At 38.9% G+C, this 27,045-nt stretch overlaps 1 protein-coding gene across 6 annotated transcripts in view; it reads right to left on the reverse strand.

The window, feature by feature from the left end:
* Positions 1–27,045, reverse strand: part of DENND3 (DENN domain containing 3) — a 44,704-nt gene that overhangs the window by 3,443 nt on the left and 14,216 nt on the right. For 2 of the 6 annotated variants that reach the window (XM_055703756.1, XM_055703758.1), the window contains 18 exons: positions 26,495–26,544; positions 24,630–24,749; positions 22,962–23,180; positions 20,546–20,667; positions 19,932–20,087; positions 17,083–17,179; positions 11,734–11,837; positions 11,248–11,429; positions 10,121–10,642; positions 9,009–9,271; positions 8,287–8,457; positions 7,308–7,437; positions 6,733–6,840; positions 5,364–5,503; positions 3,971–4,131; positions 2,262–2,395; positions 1,136–1,251; positions 869–1,006 (listed from right to left, as the gene is read on the reverse strand). In XM_055703756.1, coding sequence (XP_055559731.1) covers positions 869–1,006; positions 1,136–1,251; positions 2,262–2,395; positions 3,971–4,131; positions 5,364–5,503; positions 6,733–6,840; positions 7,308–7,437; positions 8,287–8,457; positions 9,009–9,271; positions 10,121–10,642; positions 11,248–11,429; positions 11,734–11,837; positions 17,083–17,179; positions 19,932–20,087; positions 20,546–20,667; positions 22,962–23,180; positions 24,630–24,749; positions 26,495–26,544 — 2,933 coding nt within the window. Of the gene's footprint in view, positions 1–868; positions 1,007–1,135; positions 1,252–2,261; positions 2,396–3,970; positions 4,132–4,189; positions 5,271–5,363; positions 5,504–6,732; positions 6,841–7,307; positions 7,438–8,286; positions 8,458–9,008; positions 9,272–10,120; positions 10,643–11,247; positions 11,430–11,733; positions 11,838–17,082; positions 17,180–19,931; positions 20,088–20,545; positions 20,668–22,961; positions 23,181–24,629; positions 24,750–26,352; positions 26,465–26,494; positions 26,545–27,045 lie in introns of those variants that run through there. The other 4 variants (XM_055703755.1, XM_055703757.1, XM_055703759.1 and 1 more) reach the window with 4 other exon arrangements.

A 27,045-nucleotide genomic window follows, 5' to 3' on the forward strand; every position in this document is an offset into this window, starting at 1 on the left:
TGGAGCTGTGTGAGGAGTAATTGAAAGAGAAAAGGAACACAGTTCTTAGGTAGAACAAAAGAGAGCTTAATGCCTTGGGGTTTCCAAACAATCCTCTTAACCCCCTGGGTTAAATATATTCATCTCTACTTTGAGGAAGGATGTATCAAAAGGTTTTTCTATTTTAGTTCACAAATCTAACCAAGGGCTGAATACACAGAGAGCTTCCTTATCTCATGAGGCACTTCATGAAAAAAAATCATTTTTGAGGAAGGAAGGAGGAAACACCAAAGATTCAGATAGTTGCTTTCCCAATAGATACATCTTAGATATTTATTTGTAAGTTAACCCAGAACCTGTCCATGTGGTATCACAACTACAATCATTTGCACCGCAACAGGTATGACAGGAACACAAGATGCTAAGGTAGGAAGCCCTTGGCTCCTTTTGTCTCTGTTGAGTTACAAATGTGGTAACTAAACAAGAAAAAGGTTATATATAAAAACAGGCTAGCTAGCTGCCATTTACTGTTTGTCTATTAATCTTTTCCAAGGCTTAGTCTTCGGAATCCTGAGATTAAATATCAACAAACCTAAATGTTCAGTTTCTACAGTTCCTCGAAAACATTAATGGCTAATAAAAGTCACCACACGTTTAATTATTGATGAGGCTTTTGGCTTGAGAAGCATTTTAGGCTATACCTGTAACAGCCAGTTGTGGCGGGCAGTCGTTAGCTTCTAATTTCAAAGGGGAATCAAAGTTTCAAACCAGTACATATGGCAAACACCCAGTAAGGACACTAACCAATGACAGCCCGTCAGAGCTGCAAACAAACAAAACTTCAGCAAAGAATTCCACAACAGGTAAACACAGTCCAAATGTCTCTCACCTGATTTTTAACTCTTATCATACAAGTAATCTCAGAGCAATCCTGAAGATTAATCTTTTGAGGTGTACTTGAAAAGTCTTTGGTGTTCCAAATATACACGTCACTACTTTGCGAGTAAGATGCCCACACTTCATCTCTCTGAAGCACAGAAAGATACATTTAACGTGAGTACTGCTGACAGGAGGTATATTGCAATAAGTAACTATGGCTTGTAATGCCACATAGTCATGCTTCCTTTAAACTCTATTATCAGTTTAGATATAATACCTCAGGAAAGAGCTGGAAGCACAGAAAGTAGGAACACACATCCTTCAGGTGATGCTCAATTTTCATCTGCAGCTGATATTCATGAATTGACACTACAAGTATGCAACTCCGAGTACCTTCAATGTTAAAAATAAAGAGTTAGTAACAGAAGTGCCAACTTCCTCCATCTCTATATATCATGGAGAAAAAAGGCTAAATAAAATGGATGCATCTAACAACTGTCTTGTTTCTCAGTCAACAGTGAAATTTTTGAGGTACTTCTTCCTGGTTTTCACAGTATCCGTTTTCCAGATCGTTCTTTCTCTAAACACTGACTTCTATTCTGCAGCGCTTACGCTTATTAGTTTAGAATCCAAAAACGATTGAGAAAAAAACTCCTTAAAATTAGGACATCTCATACTTAAGAACTTAAGGAGAATAATTATTTTCATCTACAGAACTGAGACCAAGTGTCTGTGCTAAAAGGTTAACAGAGTTGAATCCTTACTCTACTACAGCACCAGCAGCATCACTACTGCCCATAGCAGGACCAGGATCTCCCAATTCTTTAGCTGCTGTTTTGTTAAGATACGTTTGGATCCAGGCTCTTGCTATGGCAGTACTGAGAATCAGTGCAAAATTCTTGATCCGGTCACCATTTATGAAACGACTTCAAGGTGACCTTTTACCCTAGCAAAAATCTTGCCTTTGTTCATCTAAATTCCTACAGAGGGAATGAGAAATTTCTACAAGTAGCCAAAATGCAGGTCTGAGGATTACCAAGCCAGACCAATACCATAAAATCTAGCTGAAATATCAAACAAAATTTGCAACTGCTATGGCCCTCTCGACTTCAAAAGGACTTTTCCATTCCAGTTTACAGGCATCGCTAGGGGAGGTGAGAAAAATACAGTGTAGCCAGAAGTCACACCCTGAAGTAGGGGCAATACCTTGAGGAGCGATCCAAGCTAGCCATCTATGCAAGTGTTTTGGAGGCCTTACCTACACAAGGGTGCTTAAATAGAGAATGGGGGAAGAATACCATGTACATATAAGTCTGAGTTTGAGATTCATGTATTGTTCTAATAAAACAGCGCGTTATGTGAAGATGTAGGGTTTTTTTTAATTATTTGAGAAGTGAACTTACAGCACCACAGTTGGTCATTATGAAGCTTGATAGAAGTGAGATTTTGGCAGGGCAGCTGAAAGATGTGATTAACTTTCAGAGTGCTGATGTTCCAAGCAATAACTGTTCCATCTAAGCTGCTCGAGTATGCTTCACTGTTTGTACAGATTAAAAGAAGAGTATAATATACATTCATGTTCCAAACAGAGCACAAACACACAAGAGACTCACTTGCAAAATAACCAATTTTCAGTGAGCCAAATTAATGTTCCTCATTTCAGAGACTGGAATAGTAAAGCACTGTAATGATTTCAAACAGACTGAAGTCCAAGAGTCTTCAAGGCCAGATACTGTAGTTCTTTTACTAGCAAACAATTAGACTGGTTCAGTTCTTTAAAACAAGGTAACCAGAGTCTTGAGTGCACGGAAGCATGTCCATCCTGTGCCCACATGCCTAGGGAAGGATCTAAACTTCTTTTCTTCCCTCACTGTATTCTAGGTAGCTGGCTCTAGACAGCTGAAAGTGCATTTAAGCAATGAACAGCTCTGGGTCACAACCAGGCATCCAACTTTCAAGCTGCTTATGTCTCCTAGTATTCCAGTAGAGGTACCTTTCTCTTCTTAGGAGTGTACTCTGTATCACTGGAAACACTGCAGGCTAATTCAGAGCTCCAAGTGAACTAGAGTACATGTTACATCATGCATGAGGAGTTAAGTACAACAAAAACTTTCCCTATAATTATCCCAAATATTGTTGCCTATAGGATTTTCTCTTTTTCTCTCAAGTTAGGACAAAAACATCTCAGAACTGTTTGTTACTGCACCTGAGAAAACAAACTACAGTATTTTTTTTCTACCCTTAACATCTGTTGTCTTCAGATGAGAAAACCTTTTTCGGAAGGTTCCAACAACACCTAAGCAAATTCTGCCTGAAACCCATTACGCCTGCTGCACCAATGGCAGAGCTACGGCTGATGTCTGGTCTGGCCTGGGAGTTGCTGCTCCCATGGGAAGACAGCAGGTTAAGGCCTCCAGCCAATCTCTTCCCGGTGCTACCAAAAGATCAAAAGCATTTTGTCTTAACAAAACAATAAATGTATTTTTTTCTTTTACAAACAGGCAGGAAAATCTAGAAGCATGCTGTAAACACCTAGTTGATGATGTGTTCAAAGCACAAGTGAAGTGGTCTTTAAACTGCATCTGTACTGATTCATCATTGGATGCTGCCAATTCCTGGCTGCTCTCATCCTCATCCAAAAAAGCATTCCTTTGTCCTCTTTGTTCCAAAGTACATAATGGCCTTTCTTTAAAAAGGAAATTCTTACTTTACCATATACAATATGGGAGCTACAAAAACAGGCTAAATGAAGGCTTATGTTAGCAGAATAAGCTCCCCCATTTAAAACAATAAATTCTTTCCAACATCTAGGAAGATCAGTCACTGGTTTCCTGTGTGGGCTCCTTTTTCTTTGCCACAAGTTAACTTTTTGCCCTTGTTTCAGTCAAATAATTAAAGCACAACATATATCATTTGGATCTTTAACTAGTCCTCTGCTGACTGCAGGCCAAATTCTCTAGGCTGGTGAATACTATTCTAGCTACATAAATGGCTTTCTACTCAACCACGGGAAGATTTTCCACATGTCTGTGTCTCTTCTGGCGGGTACAGACATCCTTCACATTTGCTCGTATATGTATTTTTAAGAAGAAAACACAGTAATTAAATATACCTGGGTATTCCATTCTTTTTCTCCACAATGATGTCTGTAACATCAGAACGATGATCATTTAGTTGCTTATTACAAGACATACTGTGGGTGTTGATAATATAAATAATGGAGTCTTGAGAACCAATCCACACTTGACTCTGTTCTACCATGACCATACAAGTCTAGAGAGAAAAAGTAAGATTAAGTAAGATCTAGAAGAAAAAACACTCTTTAACATAACATGGAAAAAAATTGTATTAAGATGCTAAAGTTTTCTGGTGATTACCATATAAGATCACGACTTGGTGCTCCAGTATTATATCCTTTTCTCTGCTCTATTAAAAATAAGAGAGCACAGATCTCTGCTGAGTTTATTCTTCCGTAAATACAATTAATAATGTATCTTGGTAAATGATTCAAAGCTGTTTTTTCTGACCCAAACAAAGTAAATGCTACAAAGTGCATCAGGGGAAACCACAGAAGTTAGCGTACTTCTCTGTTCTGTACTGGAAGCCATCCTGTCCGATATAAACATACTTCCTACTTCAGTTTGAAGTAGTGCCTAAGAAAACACTGTCTTCTCCTCTATTGACTCCAGGACATACTTCCCTCATTCAGCTGCTCTTCATTTCTCTCCCTCCTGAGTCCCACCAGTTCCAAACTTCCGTCCTCGTTTCTTTCTCTTCTTTATAAGAGGTTGGTATCTGACTCTTCTCCTGGATTTCTATCTTCCCTCCGCCCAGCTCTTCACCATCAGCCTTTCCTCTCCCTTTCTGACTCTTTCCCACACTCACCCACAGAGATGTTTCACATAAGTACCCTATCCAATCCCTTTCTCCGGCATGTTCTCTCTACTGCATGTTTTTCACTCAGTCCACAGCTCTGGTCAGCTTCCCCTTTCATCAAGAGAGTTATTCTTTTCAGGTGGCCTTTCACAAGCAACAATCTTTAACCTGCAGGTTGTGTCATCTTCTTTTTGAGCACTGTCTCTCTTTCAATATCATCCACCTGTCTTCCTTATACCTTTCCCCAGTTTCCAGTTCTTCAGCACAGGTGACACTTCATCTGTTCTTAGGGCTCCCCTTCTCATCTTCTCTTTATATTGATTTTCTTACTCCTCCTCCTCAGCTGTTTCAAACCTGCCTTCCTGCCCCATGAACGCAGGCCATTAGGCCAGCAGGCTTTCCCAATATCCAATTCATCACTTCCACCAGTTGACTCGTTTCATTATGGACCCACCTTCCCTCCTTTCCTTTCTTCTCAAAAATCTCCATTTCTCCAGGTTAACTGAGGCCCAAAAATCTCAACTGTTTTTCTACAACTTTTAAAAGAATGACAGCGATTCAGGGTCGTACAGGCTATAGCAACAAAAGCACCAAACTAAAGCAGCAATCGCAATGTGTGTCAATCTTACCAGTTTAGAGCGGCCCATTTTGAAACAGTGCTGTTGAATAGACCAGGTAGATGCATCGAAGACCACCACCTTCCCCTCATTTAAAGCACACCACAGTTTGGGATGAGCATTGCCAGGTCTTTCTGAAGGGTCAAGATGTCCTAGAAATAAAGCAGAGAAGATGAGAGAGATACAAGAAAATAAACCACTTTTGGAGATGTGTGGGAAAACCATTATTAGGCAGAGCAGCTTTCTAACAAAATACATCTGTATTCTGGAACTTACATCATCAGCATACAACACAGTTCTCACAACGCATTTGTGCTTGTTCTCATCCATTTGTTGAGCTCACCTGATGATTCAATCTTACACTTCAAAGTTATTCAGAGCAGAGGCAATGTTTTTCGTTGATAATGTACTTAGCTAACTGGGATTGCCGGAAGGCTTTTAAGCTCTATGAAATACAACTAATAAATCTACTCATTCTGCCTGCTCCATTAGAGCTCCACTTTGTAGTATGAGGCTTCTAAGAAAGAAAAGCACCACTGAACCAACCACCACCCACCCACCCAAAGTTGCTCCTTCCCACTTTCTTAACGCTGGAATTCCACTAACTTTCCCCTTTTGTCTAAAATTGCCCAAATATCAGGAATCTCATACGAACTTACATCAGAAGACTAGCAAGGTTATGAAGCTAAGAGTTAGGAACTTCCAGAACTAATCTGCTATCTAAATTCATGCCCACTGCACGCAGTCCTTAGCTTTGGGGTTGGGTTTGGGTTTTTTTTTTCCTCTAATGCTTTTTGAGTTAGCCAGATATAAATGTGCCAAGTATCACCAAAAAGCTCACAAGGAAATTGATAGTGCTTTCTGCAGGGATGGATTTAAGTTACATGTGATGAACAGTACGTTAAATCACATAATATACAATGAGAGTCATGGGCATATAGGTCTGCCTGAGATTTCAAGAGGTGGTACGCTATTCCCTGCACTGTTTCAAACATCCCCATATGACTCTACTGAAAAATAAAAAAAATTAAAATGAATATTGATCAATAGTGGAGCATCATTCACCACCACCCCCCGCTCAATAAATAAGGCAGAAGTCTTAATGGGAAATCAGCACATTAACACATAATTGAGGTCTACTATAAGGCATATAAACACAGGAAGACACATTAAGACTGTGAAAGCTATGCCTTGGAGTATCTTACTCCAATTATTACCGTTTTTTTTTTAATGATTTTCTGCTTTAGTATTCAACACACAACCAAAGCATGTCAGAATGTGAACAAAATCAGGCAGTTATAATACCAAGCGTTATGAGATAACATGCTTTATAGACTAATTAAAGCTGGGCTAACATAAAGCAAGCAATACATCACATTACCTGGTGTATAAAGCAAGACATCTATTGCCTGTGGAAATGTCTCACCAGCTGAGGGGTTGATCTTGTGCTTTAATGTCTCTGAAGTTGTTTTGGGGACCATCATAGGCACTAAAACAATTTTTAAAAGGTCATGAAGCACACATTTAAGCCTGAAATAGATTCTCATGAAATAAGAATTCTGCACCATTTATTCACATTTCTCACTTTTCTTTCCCTCTAGCCTTAGCTGACTGGGAGAGTCCAAACACCATTTGTATGAATTCTGGTAGCAGAAGCATGCACACAACACCCAAGCAGTCTAAACAACCAAAACAAAAACACTGCATCCAATATGGAGACACACATACCAACTAAGGTTCTGATGCACAGAAGAAAAAGAAAACAACAAACAAAACCCTCAACCCTAAGCTTTCTAGTAATACTATTTAATAAGCTATATCTGTGAAAGTGCAATCAAGACTAACATCTTTTTATATTTCTACAGAAAATCAGTTTGAAAAACAGAAGATAAACAGAAAGAGCTGAGACACATGATACAACAGCAGCAGGCTTTATATCATTGCTATGTGACTGACCTTCATTTTTCATCCTGTCAAAATAAGACAGTTTAGAGGCTGCATATATGGTTTTGGAGGACTGCAGGGCACCAACCACAGCATCCATCAGAAGAACATTTGTCAATGCTTGCTGAATATACTGAGGATCCTAAAACCAAAAATCTTACTGTAGTTTATCTATTGCTCATTATTACAATCTCCACATTCAACAACACGTCTTTCTTAACACAAGCACTGACCAGTTGCTGCCCTGCAGCATAATTCATGCAACTTACAGTGAAACCGCACTTCCACATTACGTGTTCCACTCCCAAGAAAGGGCATGGAGCAGGGAGTCAAGAGCCAGTGTAAATTCATTAGACTGGATGAATACTTCAGATCTGATGTAATCTTGATACAGATGTGCCAATGAAACCATATGAATGGCACTGATGGAAAACATACAGCAGACATAGGATGGGTACCCATTTTCAGGCTAGATCTTTCTTCACAGGAGGGAATTACACATTGTGCTTCCTTCCCGAAAAACCACCAAGCTATATTTTCACTATTATATTCAGCAGTCACGAAGAATCATGTAGTTTAAATGAAAACCCTGCTTCTGTGGCAGAACACATTTTGCTCCATTCATTGAAAGATTCTACAGTCACCAGGGTCCCAGCATGGCCAATTTCTTTCTACACATTATATTTTGAAGCAAGGTGAAGAAAATTTTCTGTTAGGATCATTACTCTCATATGTTGTTAGCTTCAGAAACTGCTTCACAGAATTGGTGAGTAAATCAAAAGTTCTGTGCCAACGAGTAAGAAAAAACAATCTATAACTTTATTTCTTTCCTTTTTTTATTATTCCAGAAGTATTCTATTTAGAAGCAAAATTTAAAGTTTTTTAGCTATTTTTTGCTGGAACTTAGACATTCTAAGATTGATACATGAATTATTTAGAACAGAAAGCACATAATTCATACTTATCTGTTTAGAAATTCCCATATTTATACCTTGTGATCATCTGCCATTTTTTTTCCAGCCCACATTTCTTTCACTATCAGGTACCAGAGATCACACTCAGTTTTAAGGTTAGCTTCAAAGACTTCTTTTTTATAGAATGTTTTAATCCTCAGAGTAGGTATTCTCAAAAGAAGGAAAGCTACAGTTGTGCTCTTAACATCCTAGAAAGGTATGAGAAAAAAGAAAACAAGGAGGATGTATCACAGATAAGGTGCAGCACCTACCCCTACAGGGCAACTCTCTATTCCTAACTATAGCTAATAATTTCAATTGTCCATACACACCGTTAAGCTGAGATGGTTTTATGAAAATGGAAGTTCCAGACAGCATCATACAGACTTCACTCTACAGTGGATACAAGTTTCACTGACACCAACAAAATAAATTCAAATAAGCACACTTACAGCTCGTGTTAAACTTCTCTAGCTCTATATCCCATGTGCTGCACTGTGCACATTTCTGTACATTTAGAGGCTACAACCTCTAGATTTTTATTCTATTTCATCCTAGCACCTAGCAAACCACACTACATCACCTCTGATGTTTTTGGTCCAAAGACTCAGAATTTTATCTAATCACTCGTAGGTTACGGACTTCAGAGGTTTCCTACACTCCTTACTGAAACTAAGTTGAGAGACAGATCATTTTGCAGAATGGAACATGGCTTATATCCATAGGCATGCAAGAGAACAAGAAGTTACGTGATGCTCACCTCTATATCCCTGAAAGCAGCAATCTGGACATAGCCAGGATGTCCTCCTTCAGTCAAAAGGAACAAGCGCTTTTGGGTCAGAGCTATTTTTCCTACACCATAGTTAGTTTTAACTGAGCACGATAACTTGTAGACACATTCATTTTTATCTAGATGTTCTATTACTGTTGGTGGTAGATTCACCTCTTGAGCTTCTGCTTCAGTTTCTTTCCAGTAGTTGTAGAAATCTCTGAATGTTTCAGGATCAATTTGTTTCTGACGTCCTAAAATTTTTTTTAAATTGCAACAGTTGAAGACTTCAGCAATAGTTACTCCAAGTAATTAATTATTCTAAAAGTTCAAGTGTTTGGACAGCAGAATCTCAAGCAAACACAAATTCTTGTGAGATGCTACCTCTGGCTTCAGAAAGTCTTGCTATTTTGACCAGTGTTTAATCCTTTGCGGCCACAAAATACAACAGTTACCAGGATAATGAGGCACAGAAGATAATTGAGTAGTATTTTATAAAAGCACCCTCAAACAATTTTTTTTAGAAATCAATCACAAGATTCAGATCTCATTCAGGAGAAAAGAAAATTCTCTCAAGTTTATACAAAACCTCTCCTTTTGCTATGATGACCATCCATGAGGAATTTAATTGTAGCTACTTGAATTCTGGATTTTGTTAGTTTATTTTTAACAGACGACCACCTTGTCATGTTACTTAGTGGTTTTATAACACAGAGCTATTTTCCATTAGGAGAGTTTGTATTCACTTCACTCATAATATACGCCAAAGCAGAACTGCACACCATCAGATCATAAAACTACCTCACCTACACAACATGAAAAATTGAAAATTGTGTGCCCAAATATAAGTAGACTTGTCGTCTTCATTGTGGATGCAAGTATAGGCATTCTTGAATACATTAAAGCTATTCTCTGTAATTATCCTAATTAAATAAAGTTGTCCATAAAGATCACATATTGTGAGTTTTCAGAGGCCCAGAAAATGTTGAATAATAATTAAAGTCAACTGGAGACAAATTTTACTTTGGTGCAATAATAATTTTGAACTTTTTTTTTTTTATGAACCTATGTAGACGGTCACTAAAAATGTATCTTATACTCACCTACTGTTAGGGCATCAAATAACCGATGTATAGTGTCTATATCTTTGACAATCCCAGATTCCTGGATTCGCTTCACAAAATCATCAAGTTGCATGTGCGTTTTTGGTAATTCAAAGTTTTTTACATGATCATCTATTTTCACAACTTCTCTTTGTTTTTCCATCACTCGACTTATCAGCTTCTTCAGCTCAGGTTTGCGGTCTGCTTGCAAACGCTCAGAAGGAGGCATGGTTTCCACTATTTTTCTTACAAGATCAGTAGGGAAAATTCTTAAGTCTGTTTTATCTAGGTTCTGAAAGTCAGAAAGCGCATTTAGTAGTTTGCCTTGCATCAAGCTTATAAGTCCCCGGAGGTAGAAGTACCTTGCCAGCAATGCTGAGTTATCAGGTGGTAAGGTATTTATAGCTTTGCTGAGATGATTGAAGAAGTCTGTATAGTAGGAGTGAACACACTGGAACATCAGAGGAAAGTGAATTTCTGGGATTTTGAACATACTGACTGATTTGGAGGGCATTCTCACAGCTAAAAACAAACAAAAAGTACATTAGTTAGAAGAAGCAGTGAGTAAAAGCGCAAGTATCTTCACAACCAGCAATACTATAAACAATAAAAAGAATCCCCATCACAGCAACAAGCAATTACATCACGTGAAATTCAAGTAAGATTACAGTTGTGCTAAGGACACAAATATATTTCTCTGTCCGCTGTTCTTACCATCAGAATATTCCCACATCTGATAGTGCCAATTCTGGGAAAGAAAAAACAAAAAAACCCCAACATGCAGTTTTATTAAGACTCACCTTGTTAAACAGTGATAAGCCTAAGCCTATGTTTAAAGGTAGTGGAGAACTAGACATAAGGTGGGCGAGGACTGAACATGGTCACTGCCCCAGGAAGCGATTCTCCGTCAGTCCTATTGTGACCAATCAGTCTTTTGTCAATCAGGCACAGCAAAAGTTACAGCAGGCTGCAGACTGATTTAACATGCAAGAAGCACAGATGCAAAATGACTCAGCTCACCAGTTCTTTACAGCATCTGACCCTGTTTCTGTGAAAATCACTCAGTGATGTCACCCATAAAGACAACAGAAAAAACACCGTATTTGTTCAACACATCCTTCTCTTACCAACGCCTGTTTCTATTCTTTGAAGTGAGGAATTTCTCGTAGGGCCCTCTGGCAGCTTGATATCTTGGAGATTAGGCATACTGATTACCATACGCCTATTAATTATGCGCTGTGGATTAAATTGTTTAGAAGCCATTTTCTCAATAGTCAGTCTTCTCGGGCTATGAAACATCAAGTTTAATCTGAGAAAAACAAAGATTATATATAAACTATATAATCAAAATTCAGTATACATACACACTAAATTACTAAATTATTATTTTTTTTATAATAGTATTAAATTACAATTATAGTACCAATTTACAATTTCAACAGCCATTGCTGGACAGGTTCATATCACCCTTGTAATCTTAATAAAATGGCCTATCAATTAGCCATCATCTTATTCAAAGATGACCTAATCTCATACCAATAGAGTCAAAAGGACTTATATCACTGATACGAACAAAAGAGTCAAAATCAGAATAAGGAATAAGAAAACTTTACCTCTCCTCTTCAGACTGGGTACTCAACTCAAGTCGAGCAAAAGCATCCATCTTTCTGTTCAGACGAGCTTTAAGAAAAGAGTGAAACATGTAGGTCTCTAAAACCTGTGAGACACAAACTGGTTAACCATGGATCATTTACAAATTACATTTTTCTTAGCATTTTTTTCTCATTTTTATTACCTTTACATATGCAAAGCTGAGAATAGCAATCACAAAACCAAAAATATTTGAAAGCTTCAACAATGGAACACTAACTCAATTTCCATTCACCTTCCGTACCACGATACTTGCTTAGGGGCAAACAGTAATCTCAGACTGCCCTCAAAAAGATGAAACAAAAAAACCCCGAAGAAATATTAAGCAAAACAGAGTTTTAGCTACAAGTTTAACAGAATCTTTTCTGCCTAAGTGCTGATAATATTGTCTATGATTTGGATTAAGAAGTCTGCATAATGTTAATTTATAGTGTCACAATCAAAGTAAAATGACAAGAGAGGCATCTTTACTCCTGCTAACCACCAAAATTTTTCCCTGTCCAGGTAATTATCATAGTTTTATCCAGAAATAATTCCTAAAAGGTCAAATTGCTATTGTTAGGATAGACGACGCCGTAAAAAATAACAAGTGTGAATTAAAGAGAGTGGAGAGCTATCACCTCTCACCACTGCAAATTAAAACAAGATGAAAGCTAGAATTTGAGGCAATACAACATGTGTACTATATGACTGTTAGTTCTAGCACTGGGCTTTTAGCATTGTTTGACATAAATAACTCTGAAAACTAATCTGTTTAGCAAATCAAAAGCAAATTTCATCAGGAGACAATACTGTCATAACCAGGAATCCTGTCTTTATGTTTATACAACCTCTAGGCTTTAGAAACTTACTGACAGACAGCTGTATCTTTGAATGTAACTATGAAAAACTACTATGATTAACGATACATCCCAGAGGCTTGCCTAAAGTACCCTAGTTAGTCTTGGAGTTTATCACAAGATCAAAAAAACCACCAAACCAACCCCCAAAAAACACTGATCAGTGTATTTCTATGATGTTTTTAAAAAGCAAATGAGAAAGATTCATAAGTAACCTAGATACTCTGAAATTAATAGAAATATTTCACCAACAAATAAGCTATTCTTATTCAAGATGCCGCTTATCAATCCATTTGAAACGTATCCTGTAAAATGACATCTACAAAGACATTAAGATTTCATAGAATGGTTTGGGTTGGAAGCGACCTTAAAGATCATCTAGTTCCAATCCCCTGTCACAGGCAAGGACACCTTCCGCTAGACTACATCGCTAAAAGTCACATGCACCCTGGCCTTGAACACTCCCAAGGATGGCGCATCCACAGCTTCTCTGGGCAACCTGTGCCAGTGTCTCACCAACCTCACAGTAAAGAATTTCTTCCTAATACCTAACCTAAATCCACTCTATTTCACTTTAAAGCTGCTCCTCCTTGTCCTGCCACTACAGATCCTTGTAAGAAGTCCCTCTGCAGCTTTTTGTAGGCCCTTTAGGTACCGGAAGGCTGCTCTCCCCAGAACCTTCTCTTCTCCAGGCTGAACCACCACAACTCTCTCAGCCTGTCTTGATAGGAGAGGTGCTCCAGCCCTCTGATCATCCTTGTGGCTCTCATCTGGACTTGCTCCAACAGGTCCATGTCCTTCTTGTGTCAAGGGCCCCAGAGCTGTATCCTTCAGGCAGTACTCCAGGTGGGGTCTCACCACAGCAGAGGGGGAGAATCACCTCCTTCAACCTGCTGGCCACACTTCTTTTGATTTGGCCCAGGATACAGTTGGCTTTCTGGTCTGCAAACACATTACTGGGTCATGTTGAGCTTTTTGTCCATCAGCACCCCCAGGTCTGTCTCCTTGTCGCAGCACTCAAAACTAGCCGGCTGCAACAAGGCTTTTACCATCCCATACCAGGTTAACTTCAATAAGTAGCTCCCACACCTTGCCCTGGCACAGCCACCAATCCACCACAAGGTTTCAAAAGTTCATCTACTGTCCACGCTGTTTCTTCATCCTCTGCAGGCCAGTCCACCCTGTTTCTTGCCTCTGCTGCGTCCAGATTCTCTCTTCATCCAGGCTCCTCTTCCAGCCAGCCTCTCCTCATCCAGGCCCCCTGCTTCTCCCAGGGCCTCTCCTACATCCAGAACACTCTCTCTCTCCTCCCTCTGCTTCTTACAGGTCTCTCTTCACCCAGGGCTCCTCTTCACCCCATCCTTAGAGCTATTTAACTACTTAACAGAACCAGCCACAGCTGCACATCATCCACATCAACTAACCCTCCACCCCTGAAGCCAGCCCACAGCTGCATATTATCAACGTTAATTAATCCAGCTTCATTCCTCTATAATTACTCTACATTTCCTCAGGGCTACTCTCAATTTATTTTCCTCCCAGCCTGTATCCGTGCTTAGGATTGCCCTGACCCATATGCAGGACTTTGCACTTGGCCTTGTTGAACCTGATGAGGTTCACACGAGCCCACCTCTTGAGTCTGTCAAGGTCCCTCTGGATGGCATCCCTGCCCTCCAGCATGTGAACTGCACCACACAGCCTGGTGTCATCAGCAAACTTGCTGAGGGTGCACTCAACCCCTGTGCTCATGTCACCCATGAAGATGTTGAACAGCACCTGCTTTTACATATTTCGCCAGTAGATGGCATATTTTGTTGGCAATTGTGTGTGTAGGAGATGACAAGCTGCAGGAACTGGAAGAGTCTCTTCTAACGCTTTTTTGGAGTTCTCTTTATATAATTCTAGATACTATTAGTAACTATTCCATACTGTGTTATCTTCTAAGATTTACTTGAAGGCAAACCTGCCCCTAGTTATTTACTACTGAAGCGAGTCAACTGCTTAAAGCTCTTCTTAAATATGCACATCTGAATTTTAAATTATTTTTAAATTTCAATTCATAGAACTGCCACTGTTTCATTTTAAGCCTCAGAAACTGCTACTGAAAATACTTTAATTATTTCTATTCATTTGCAATCCTGGTCAGAACATTTCTGATTAGCTTCTCTCCTGATGGCATATTAATAGGTTCTTTTTAACTTTTTCTTTTTGTTTGTTTTTAAGAATATTTGCTAGTGTTGGAAGCTTTATCCAACAAACATTATTTCTTATTTAGGATTCATCAGTTTATCTTTGAATTGCCAGATATTCTGCCAAGTTTGACAACTACCACTTAAGTAAAATGAGATACTTTTCTGATCATTTCCTTCACACACTGACATGTCGTTAAAACAGATGATCAGAAACTTTTCTTACCATATGTTTGAAGTACAAAACAAAACAGGAAACTAAAAAGGTGTTATCAACCACAGCCTGTTGACCTTAGTGAACAGTTCTTTTTGCCAGGTATAAAACAGTTACTCCAGAGAGTTAACTGCCAAATTCTAGTGGCAAAGAAAACCTCTGGAACTTTCATATGCACACATGGAACATAATTAAAAGCAAATGTAAGATGGTAGGTGCACTTTCTTACATTCCTTGTTAAACCTTTGCTTTGACCCACAGGTTTGTTAAACAAGCTATAGTATCACCAAAAAAAGTGGGGCCATATTCCATAATATTTTACTTTTGAGAAGCTTAACTAACAGCACAACATGTCTTACAGCTGGTTAGAATAAGAAGCTACTTAATAAAGCATCTGTTAAAAACTACTATGTAAGTTGCATCAAAGGGTGCAAGAAGCCAAGAAAGATGTCTCACATCCCTTCAGAAATTAGGTATCAACCATAGACACTCCCAGTTCAAGGTAACACTCTTCCAAACAACTATTACTTTTTTTAACTAAGGCAAACCTTTTATTTGGTTAATAGTCACAACACAAAAAAAAAAAAAAAAACCACAGGAGTTTATAACTTTGGATTTTGGCTTGCTATGTCAAGACCAAATTCTCCTAGAACACTATGTGGGTAGATACAAATGCTTAAAACATGTAAATTCTGTTTCTCACATACACAACAGTTTAGTTCTTTGAAGGCAAATACTAATTTAATCAGGTGTAAACAGTTTAATGTAAAATAACTGTCTCAACTGCAAGGATGAAACTCTCAACCTTCCCACTTCTGGGCAGAGTACCCTAACACTGCAAGATAGTCTCACAGGAACCCGTGCACTCTCAGTCTCTTTCTTTCACTGCTCCTTTCCTTCTATTCCCCCTTCCTTCTTACCCAAAGTAACTCCAACCTTTGATGGTCAGTGACAGTCCTACACCAAAGGCATGGAGAACTGCTCCAAATTCTACAGCCTGGTGACAAAGACATCCTCCTTTCAATGAGAAATTAAATCCACACCATTGCCTCACGATATACAAAGCCATTACAGAAAAGGGCAGATTCAGGCACTGGTACCACCTGTGCTCCATGGGATAACAGACCTGCATCCTTCATAAAAAGCTGGTTCACTGTATACACTGGGTGAAAACTGAGTCATTTTGGACCTTCAGCTGATTGAGCTGATGCTAACGAAGGATCAAGCTGATCAGTGCAAGCACAAAAGGGACTCAGGGCTTAAATGGAAAAATTCCACCCCCCTACAGGTTTTCAAACTCAGATAAGTATCTAATCAGCTGAATTAGCAGGAGGGCTAAAAAAACCCAAACAACTAAGTGGAGATTTCAGGTTGTCTCTTAGCCTCTGGCTCTACTGGGCCTGGCCTGAGGCTATGCACTATTTGAGTATTACTTCACAGGCTTCACCAGCACTTACAGTTATACTACTTGGTAAAATACATGTAAGCTAAATCAACCCACATCCTACGTGCCATGTCACACTGCAGGCCCTAAGGACACCAGTGCCCACTTACGCACTCACAGTCGGCATCATGCATTCACCGTGACTCGTTGTGGGCAACAGGCTCATGGCCTGGTGCCAAACAGGCATCGTTAACTCCATGCCCTGTTGCTCAGGATTCAGATAAAGCAGGTACTTCAATTTGTGTCATTGAAGCTCCCTTCCGCTGTGCTCACAGGCTTGCTGAAAAGTCATGTCTACATATGGGCTTTGGTCCAAAAAGTCTGGACAAGTGCCTGCACTTAGAATACAGTTTAGATATAGCTTTACTGACCACCTGCCATAGGTTAATCTCACCCCCGTGGAATTACATTTAATTTGCTCTGGAACTACACAGTACATTGCTCTCCAAAATACTGTCAACTATTTTATCTGTTTATAGGAAATAAAATAAATTTGGTAAAGCATTCCATGAAAGCTGGTGGTTCAACACCACCACACAGACCAAACTGTGACCATTTCATTAATATTTGACATTAATCCTAAAATTAATAACAGAGAATCACAATGTATTTAACACTGATTTTACCTTTTTGTAAAATGGCTGGTCTCCAATTGCCCTTGTTTTCAGAAATTCTTCACTGTTGAACACTCTGTGTTCATAATTTAGATGGTCTTTTACCTCCCTGGCGAAAAAAATAAATACATAGATAAATATACTTGCAGATTTGTAAGCAAGCTGCACTTTTGCAGTTGCAGCAGCCCACTGGTTCTACTAGAAATATGCTGCAGCATCAGAAGGCAGTTAGAAATATGCTGCAGTATCAGAAGGCAACCTCAGTTTTAATGAAAAAGTCTGAGTTACTGAATCATAGAAAAAGAATGTAAACTCTTCTAAGTAGTAGGGCAGGCTACCTGCTGCCACTGTCATTTCAAATCAGCAAATTCACTTTAGAGTCTTAGGTTTAGGAAACCACAGAGGAGAATCTATATATTTGGGCTCTATATTTATTAAATCTATATTTATGATTTAGGCTCCAATCCTGGAATTACATTTACATACACAGCTCCTGAATCACATACAACCCATCTGGAGCACTAAAAAGACAAGTGTAACTATCTGCATAGGCCATTTGGAAGCTGTCATCTGACCTCAACACTGCCTTATTACATTTCATCTGTAACACACACATGAAATATTACAGATTACATAACTTTTTGTTGCACTCTCAAACATGGCTTATAAAGCCAGCAGCAACTAGCAATTGTGTTAAAGACACCAAACCGTTGACAGAAAGAGAAAGCAAGATAAAGAATTGATGCATATTTTACTATATGCATGGTCACAGCAGGCAGCAGAGGTCCTATGCTATCCCTGGAAAACCAGACATCAATAGTAACTTCCGTGCCCTAAAGGTGAGCCAGAAAAAGCTGTTTCAGAAGCAGAAAGTGGGAGTTTTTCAGAAAAAAAAAAACTGTTCTCCAAACTGCAGTCTGTGAGTAAGAAATCCAAGTTATTTAACAGGTATGTGCAAGTGGTTAAATCAGGGCTCTTATTATTACATCTTATTTCATCTACTCATGCTGGGTATTGATGAATAAGAAATTCCCATGAAAAAACATGAATGAAGAAAATAAATTGGTAAGCTAAAATCTGAATGTAAGCACAAAAGGGGAATCTTATACCCATGCAGAAAACATACATCGCTTGTCTTTCACAGATCAGTGATAAAAGTGCATAAGTTTACCAAGCTGTATGGGTTCAGAAAAACAATCATTAGTAGAAGTACATAGTTCTATATAATTCTACATAATTTAGCATTGTTTGCTTTAAACGGGGAACCTACACAGACACAAAAATACTACAGTGCTTCACTGAAGACAGTAACAACTGGCAGAACAATTGCATCGCAGATTTACTTCCCTTCACTCCTGGACACTGGTAGTTATAGCATTAGAAGATAGAAGAAACAAGGCTGAAAAAAAAGAACAGAGAACGTAAGTTTGAAGGAAAGGAGAATGAAAGCAAGTGAAGAATCAATCCCTTTGCAAAACATATTGTCTCTTAGACAGCAAAACACCTGTTCATTTTTTGTAGCCAAGCATTTAGTGCATTAAAGAGCTCAAGCTGTCAGCAGCAAAATGCCTTTCTCCTCATCTTTATCTGGACCATATTGTTTCTAAACACTGAAATCCACCAGATCCCACTGTGGTAGCACAACAGGTTGTAAATGCATTTCAGTTTCCATATCCAGCTTGCTGTAAAGTCTGTTCTATATTCCACACCCAGCAGCTATTGTCCTCCTGGAGGGCCCAGCCACTTGTATGTATGCTCCCTAAGCTGATCCAACGAAAGCAAGCAGGTTATCAGAGACCTGGTATTTGGACTATATAAAATAACCCAGCATCTTCTGACTGAAAGTGTTAGGGAGCATTCGTGTGAGTCATTGAGTAGCTGATCCAGTGGGGAGCACCATCTCCAACAAAAGGCAGGAAGAAATAGCTGGGCATGGCCATGTGCACAGCTATTTGCTGACCTCTGTCCGTATTTCTTTAGAAGTACCAGGTAGGCAGTTTCACTTTCATGGTTGAGTATGTTAGTATCTATGCAAAAAGAAATGAAGCATGTGCAAACCAGCTGCCCATTTTCCACAATTTTTTTTGTACAAATCTCCTACCACACTTCTATTCTCTCCCCATATACAAGCAAATAGTAGCAGAATTTACAACCAGCACCCTGACAGGTAAGATAAAGCAACTATGGGTATCAACACATTACATTAGATTAAGAACAGGGAAAACTAGCATAGCTGAACCTTTTTCTAGAGGAGAAAAAAACAACCTAAACCCAAACCCTACTCCACATCATTGTTAAAAAAATAATTTCTTGTGCCAAGACTGTGTCCTTGAGCTTAAACTGCTCCTCTCCTTCCTTCATTCCCATGTGGTTGCATTCTCCAGATATTTTATCCTTTCTCAGCATTTGTTTAGTTAGCCAAAACACACTCAGGTGCTTCGAACTCCCGATTCTGCTTTCAGCTCTTCTACCCTGGTCTGGCTCGAATTAATTTTCCCCTAACAAAAGTGACCAAGATTGTGTCCATTTACAAACTGATACTTCTACTGGGCCTTAAACGCCTCCCAATTACAAAATGAAGACTGCGCTTCTCTTCCCGGAATCTTCATACAAAAGACATACAAGTTCAAAATTAGAACAATTTTATCTAAGATGTCCTAGCAATGTATATGCACCCAAATACTTTAATTATTGATATTCCAGCAGGTTAGCAGGATGTTCTTCTCATATTCCCTCACAAAACTTAAAAGATTTATAAAATATCTATACAGAAAGACAAAACAAGAAAATTTTCAGTGACAGTAAAAGTATCTTAACCAGTACCATGTGCTCTTATAATAAAAAATACTATATCCACCCACCTGAAGATATTAACAATTAACTGCAAAGTTGTTTGCTGAACTTCTGTATTCAGTTTCTGTTGCCAAGCCCTTCTACGCATTTGGAGTTCACCAAGATCTGTGCTGGCTCGCTGATGGCAGAGCTCTAAATCATAATGCAGCTGAAGACTCTCCACTCTACAGAGAGAAGAAAATTATCAAGTTACATCCCAACACCAACAATTTTTTTCATACCTTTTAAAAAGAGTCATTTAGGCCTCACACATCTTACAGCCAGAGAAAGTGCCAGATTGATTTGCAAGTGTTGACAAGCTAACAAGATTCCTGGAAGTCCTATTAGCACATGTAAACCACAGTGCACTCAGTCTTCTTTGTAGAGAACAGTAAAGTTCAGAAAATAATCAGTAAGAAAAAAAGAAACAGTAATTCCAGGTGTAGCAAAATAATTTGGTTATGATTATTATTGCTTACAGTTACCTGTATAATCCATCAATTGAAATTTTCAGTTTTCCCTTATCAAACAAAGTGGGGTTTATATGAATGAAAGAGTGTAATAATAAATAATACAAAGTAAGAGAAAGAATGTCAAGCATGATTTATGCACTAAGATAAACACAACTTCAAAATCTTTTCACCTTTTTATGAAAGCTTCTGCTGCTTGTGCTGGAACATCTGGAATTTCAGGTTCCTCTTCAGCCACTTTTGAATGTGTAATATCTCCATTATCTATATTAATTAGAATTAAATCTTCAGTTTCCTTTTAACAAAAGAAAATAGAATGACTGTAAATATACTTTTTTTTTTTTTAAAGACATTCGTTCTCTTTTCTTTAATCCTCAGACAATGAATTATTTGAGCAAGGAGGTAAACCAGAGGTTTGACTTCTTTCCCAAACTAAAATGGATAACTAAACAATTACTTTCAAGAAAGATAAATGTCATTAATAGACATTAATCTCAGTACATAAACATTTACTAACCCAGTATGATCTTCATGCAGTATTAAATTAATACTGGATCTCTAAGCCCATCCTTGAAAAGCTATACATTATGATGATATGCACAAAGCCATACATATGTACACAAAGAGGCTCGCAGAAAGCTTTGTGGCAGTCCTTTTTGTCACCAAACACGAGGCACGAAGGGGTTGAGGTAATGCCAGATTCGATTCAAGTGTACTGGATTGAATTTATAGCTGTTATTGCTGTTTAGCTATTAATCAGCAGGCTCCTGTGCTTGCCATGGGGCTCGCTTGCCTTACTGTATACTTAAGAGTCTAGAGCTCGTTAGTGGCTGCTTTTCACTTTCATTGCTTGCTGTACCGCTGCATTGCTTGTCATCTTACTGTGCTGTGCCCGGAAACACTCTGATAACATCAATGGCGATGTGCCGGGGCTGGCAGATGGCCAGGGCATTGCTGCTGTTTCTGTGCTGCTGTACTGGACAGGCTGGAAATCCAGTGTGAGCTCGAGTCGAAGGGACTGAGACCTGCGGATGAGTCCATGCAGGAGCAGGACACCCCAAAACATCTGTGGCCATGAATAAGCCCATGCCCAAGCAGGTGTCTCTCAGGGTGTCTGCGGCCATGGTCATGCCTGTGCTGCAGCAGGTATGCCTCTGAAGGGACTGTGGCCCAAGGATAAGTTCACACTGGAAAAGGTACACGTCAAAGCATCTGTGGCTGTGGATAAGTCCCTGCTGCAACAGGTACACCTTAAAGCACCAGTGGCTGTGCGGGAGGACATGATCGGCCACCTCAAACTGCATGGCCATGGATAAGCCCACAATAGAGCAGGTATACCCCTGGACGGACTGCAGCCAGGGGTAAGGCCGTGTTGGAGCAAGTCTACCTCTGAAGGCACTGCGGCTGTGGGTAAGGCCACGCTGGAGCAGGTCTGTCTCTGAAGGCATTGTGGCCCATGGACAAGGCCACGCTTGAACAGGTGCGCCTCAAAGCGACTATGGCTGTAGATAAGTCTATGCCACAGCAGGTATACTCTTGGAGAGACTGTGGCTCATAGATGAGGCTCCACTTGGAGCATTTACTCTTGTATTTACCCCATGGGATGACAGGGTGAGATGATAGAGAGAGGGAGGGTTTATGTATCAGTCCAAAACACAGAAACACATGCTAATGCACAAAAAGTCACACAGAGGTAAAGCCCATGCTTATCCCTCAGTTTGCAATTTTAATAACCTTAAAGATCAGTCTGCAACACAGTGTATATAAAAGTAAACATAAAATCTTTCCAATTACATCAAAGAAAAATGTGTTCTCTAATCTGTACTTATTTATCTCCTTCATTTTAACATTTTTTTATTTTGGACTTGTCTAGGTGGACCAGTGTCACTTTGGCTTATAATCAGATAGATAAATCTAATAAAAATTAACATAATTTTTCTGTGTTCCATTTTGAACACCCACAGAAACCTTATGTGAAATCCTCAAAAAAGTAGATTCTCATCAGCCCTCTACTATGAAGTTGAGTTCTTCTGAAATCTTTTTGGGTAACCAAGATAATGTTACCCACTGAAAGAGACTTTATTAAATTATATTCTGAAAAAAAGACAAGAAAAAAAATCAGAAGAGTTGTGAGATTACATTCTTTACATTGCTTTTTCTTTCTTATTTTATTAAATAATTAACTCCACTATGGGGAACAGCAGCATCATTAGAGTATTTTCAAGTGCATGCTCAATTCTTAACCCAGATGCCTGGAAAAGGCACCTAATTCATCCCACACGAGACTGAGCAAAAAATAACCTCACCAATCTGAGGGAAAACTATTTATACTACACAAATGACATGTAAGGAGAATTTTTGCCCAAATGAAACTTGAACTCACAAAAATCTTTATATTATCCTGCAAAGAAAAGAAAGGTAAGGGATACAATAAGCTTTTTCCAATAAGCCAGTGGTCACATCAGTATGGCTCCATTACTTTTACTTTTTTTCCTTCTCACACACCTTCACCACACTAAAGCCAGTTTCTGCATACATCTGAAAGAAGGGGATAGTGAACAGCAAGAGTGGTAATAGTCTAAAACCTACCGTGCTAACTTCCTCAAAATGATCAATATGACATCCCATAAGAAAAGATGTTGGGGCCATTACAAAATCCAGCATTTGACGAGACAGAATAGGCACAAAAGTGTGCTGCCACTGAAGAGGATGAAGGTACAACATAAAGCATTCAGCAACGAGCGTCAACAGAGCCCAATCTGAAGAGAAGAAAACTATTTTCCGTTCAGTCAAAATACAGGTCATAATCTGGAAAAACCAAAATGCTAAATGTTTACAAAGAGTTGTATCTAGAACATACTAGATATGCACAAATATTTCATCTGCTTGTGAAACTCAGCCTCACAAGTTCTGTTTTTTTAATAGCTACCTTACATATTTACAAACTGAAATAATGTCCACTTAAGGATTCTTACAAAACTAAGAGGAGGAGAAAACAGAAAAGGAGAGGTGGTGAAGTGACAGTGGAAGTTAATAAGACTTTTGCCACCAATGTCAACAAGGCTAGGATCTAGCTGGAATTACTCAGACCTGTCGCATTTCTTTCGCAGTATTAGACCATAAAATGTCAATTAAAAAGTATCCAGATGAAGACTATAAGCAAACCTGTCTTTGATGGTGAACACAAAGGCCATTTACGTTTCAGACATCTCAGCCAAACATCTATTCCAGATGACAGCTGGTCGAGGTTCCTTATAGTGCCACTAGGGAGCAGTGCTTTCACAGAGCAATTCAGGAAGCTACCTGGAGATGTCCAGCCTTTTCCACTTACAGAAAGGGATCCAGTGGCATCTAAGCACCAGATGCCTCAAATTAGGTGGGATGAATTCAAGCCAAGACTAACGGCACACAGACGACATCTCACAATGGTGCCAATGTAAAATTCATAAAGCTCAAGATGCACCAGCTGCAGAAGACCATTTAGGATTTGAGATAGTTTTATTCATAACGTGCACATGTGGGCAGAATCCCAAAAAATAAACCAGTCTGCCTACTCTCAGGATTAAGGAAGCTTGCAATCATCCCTGGAAATAGACCTCCAACCTGCTCTTTTTAGAGGAAGTGGCACCAATAATACTGATGACCTTGAGCAACCTAACTTCACAGGTGGCCTTTGAGTGGGGAATTGGGTCAGGAAACCTACAAAGGACACTCCAAGCTCAAATTACCGTAAGATTCTATGAAGCACTGAAAAAAATCTTTGCAAATAGTTTGTATTTATTCTTCTTTTATATATATATATATATATATATATATATATACACATATACACACACTTCTTTCTACATCATTTACACTTTATTTGTATGAGTGCCAATTGTTACCAATCCATCCTACAGGTCCTTTTCTTACACATTAAGAAGGTTCTTATAAATCTTGTAGAAATGCAAGAAATGAGAACTCAAAATCTGCCAATCAGCTTGGGAATTTATGTTTTAAAACTTACTCTTAAGAAATTTAATACCTATTGCTAAACCACAGGAGAAAAATCCAGCATGCCTTGATCTAATTGGTCTATAAACAACAAAATATCTTACTAAGAAATATACTTTATTGTGCCATGTGTCTAATATGTAGAATTATCACTACTTTGAATTCCTGGGTTTATAATGTTTTTTGGGTAACTAAACACTTTTACTTTTTCTAATACCAGTACTGTCAATGTCTAACACATTTTAAAGTATCAGTTAGTTTTACCTGCAGCACCTGCTTTGGCTTGAAACACAGCAATGGAAGATGAAGATCCAAATCAATAATTGGACTGTCTGGATCCTCTCGTGAAGGAATTATTATTTGAAGTGGTTTCATATTAAATACCTGTAATAACAGATGTTTTCCCATTTAGTTGTTAATGAAAATGCTCCCACAGCATGTATAGTTTGGGATTTTAGTTCCAACCTACAAAATATTAATATTAATTGAGACCAAGACAATAGATATTTACAGACTGCAGAAAACTGAAATAGAAAGCCATAATAACTAGTTTGAAAGATTAACATGGACTATCTCATTTCACTCTCATAGGTTGTTTAACCAGTAAAACCTTGGAAGTGTATGTGCGTGTATATATATATTCTTTTAACAGAATTAAACTTGCTTTGTTATAAAGATAATAAAATAATGGAATTTATATTTGTAGATACAACTGGGAAATCAAAAGCATTGATAAAATTCATACAGAAAATAGAAAAAATAGCTGAGCATAGGTGCTCATGTTAAAAAGATAGAATAAGCCAAAATGAATGTGCTCTTTCAGTGTTTCACATACTCTAGCTCAAATCTCTGGAGGCCAGATCCTGCACGTGCTGGATAGTTCAGCATGTCACAGCTGGTTTAGCCAATCATTCAGACAATTTTCCATCTATGCTATTTTTAATCCTGCTCCTAACCCCTCATCCCAAGGGCCAAGGAAAGCAGCTAAGAAGTCCATGGCCAAAGCACTGCTTCCCTAGAAGCCATTTCAGAGGTCAAAAGAGAGAGTGTGCTGAAATCACTGCTTCAGATAACATCTAGCTGGACTTGGGAAGGGTTATAAAGAAGCAAACACAGCCCACACACCTCAGCTTCTACACTGAATACAAATGTTTATGTGAGTTTCTCCTTTCAGCTAGGTCTTATCCAGGCAGCAGCCAATCCAGAACATTTAATTCACTCACCAGAACATTTAATCCACTCCACACTGTTCTGCTTCTCTAGAGTCATTCACACACACAAAAAGAACAAGTCCACAGCTGTACGTGTTGTTCCAAGCAACTGATTTCTTTGGCGCCTTCTCTCTCACAGGGACTGCACTACTTCTCAGTCTCACAGCTGCATGTCCACCCATCACACCATCAGGATGATAGCCATAAGCATCCGCATCAGGCAGCGTGTGTTGATATCAGACACGAGATGGGCAATTCCCACACTTTGGTGGACTAAATAGTTACATGATTTACTGGAGTTCATGCATGTGTATTCAATGACATGGTAATGCCATACTGTCCAGGTGAAAGGCAAGCTTCCATTCTTCTACAGTAGTTACAGACTGGAGCTTCCAACCACCTGTAGTAAAGATTATGTGGGCTGACCTTCTAGAAATCACAAGCTAGACTACGCTGTCCCAGACCTATCTAGGCATCATCTCAAACAGTAAACAGTTGGCATGAGCCAAATCCTCCCCAGAAGAGTACTAAAAATTAAGCAGCACGACCAACTGGTATGCCAGTGCTCAAGCCTGCACCTTGATTACCCTGTTATTTTAGGTACTAATAATGCACAGCCTTATTTTCAAAGCACGGGTAATGAGATCAATTTTATATCAGCAAGTACAACCTCTGACCTGAGAGTGAAGAAAGCTCCCAATTTATAGAAAACAACATCTTAGCGCTTTATAAAACATAATGTTAAATTAATTACGACATTCAGCATCAGTGATTACCAAGTGGAGTGGTCCTGGTGGCGGGCTGGGTATCAAAAATAACTTTGCTGCAAATTCTTTTAGGTGCTCCTCAACATCTAAATCCTTGAAAGGTTGCAATTGCACTAGTAGGCTGAAATTAAATTATAGAAAAATTACTTACAAACAGTAATATGCAAACAGAAAATGTGCCTTTCTGCTGATAACCTAGAACTAAAAAAAAATAAATAATAAATTACAAGCAATGAAGCTATTACTGCAGCTAATTAATTTCTAATTTATTAGATACTTTAGTGGCTCCATTTAATTTTAATGATGCTGCTATGTCAGAAGCAGGGGTTTTTTTTACTTGCATGCATAAAATACTGCTGCATCATATATATCAGGGGATGCAGATAGTACACTGGGTCTCATGATGACAAAGAAAATGGAGAGGCAAGACACAGCTAAAGCAATGTGTCTTAAAGATTGCTTGAGGAACAAAACACCCACAGCTGCAACACAGTGCCATGGCATTTCTCTCATCCCAAGCACCAGACATCAGCTCTGGGATGGAAAATAGCATCAGAGAAAAAGAGAGGTTGTAGACATGGGCTTAACTGCAGAGGAGTGTGAAGCAAGAACCATATCTAGCGTAAAGCCTAAGCCTGCAGGAACACTGCTCTTTGCTATTGTTCCTAACTGTAAAAGAACAAATACAGTTATGCAAACCTG

This window comes from Falco cherrug, chromosome 3 (assembly GCF_023634085.1).
Source record: "Falco cherrug isolate bFalChe1 chromosome 3, bFalChe1.pri, whole genome shotgun sequence".
NCBI lineage: Eukaryota > Metazoa > Chordata > Aves > Falconiformes > Falconidae > Falco > Falco cherrug.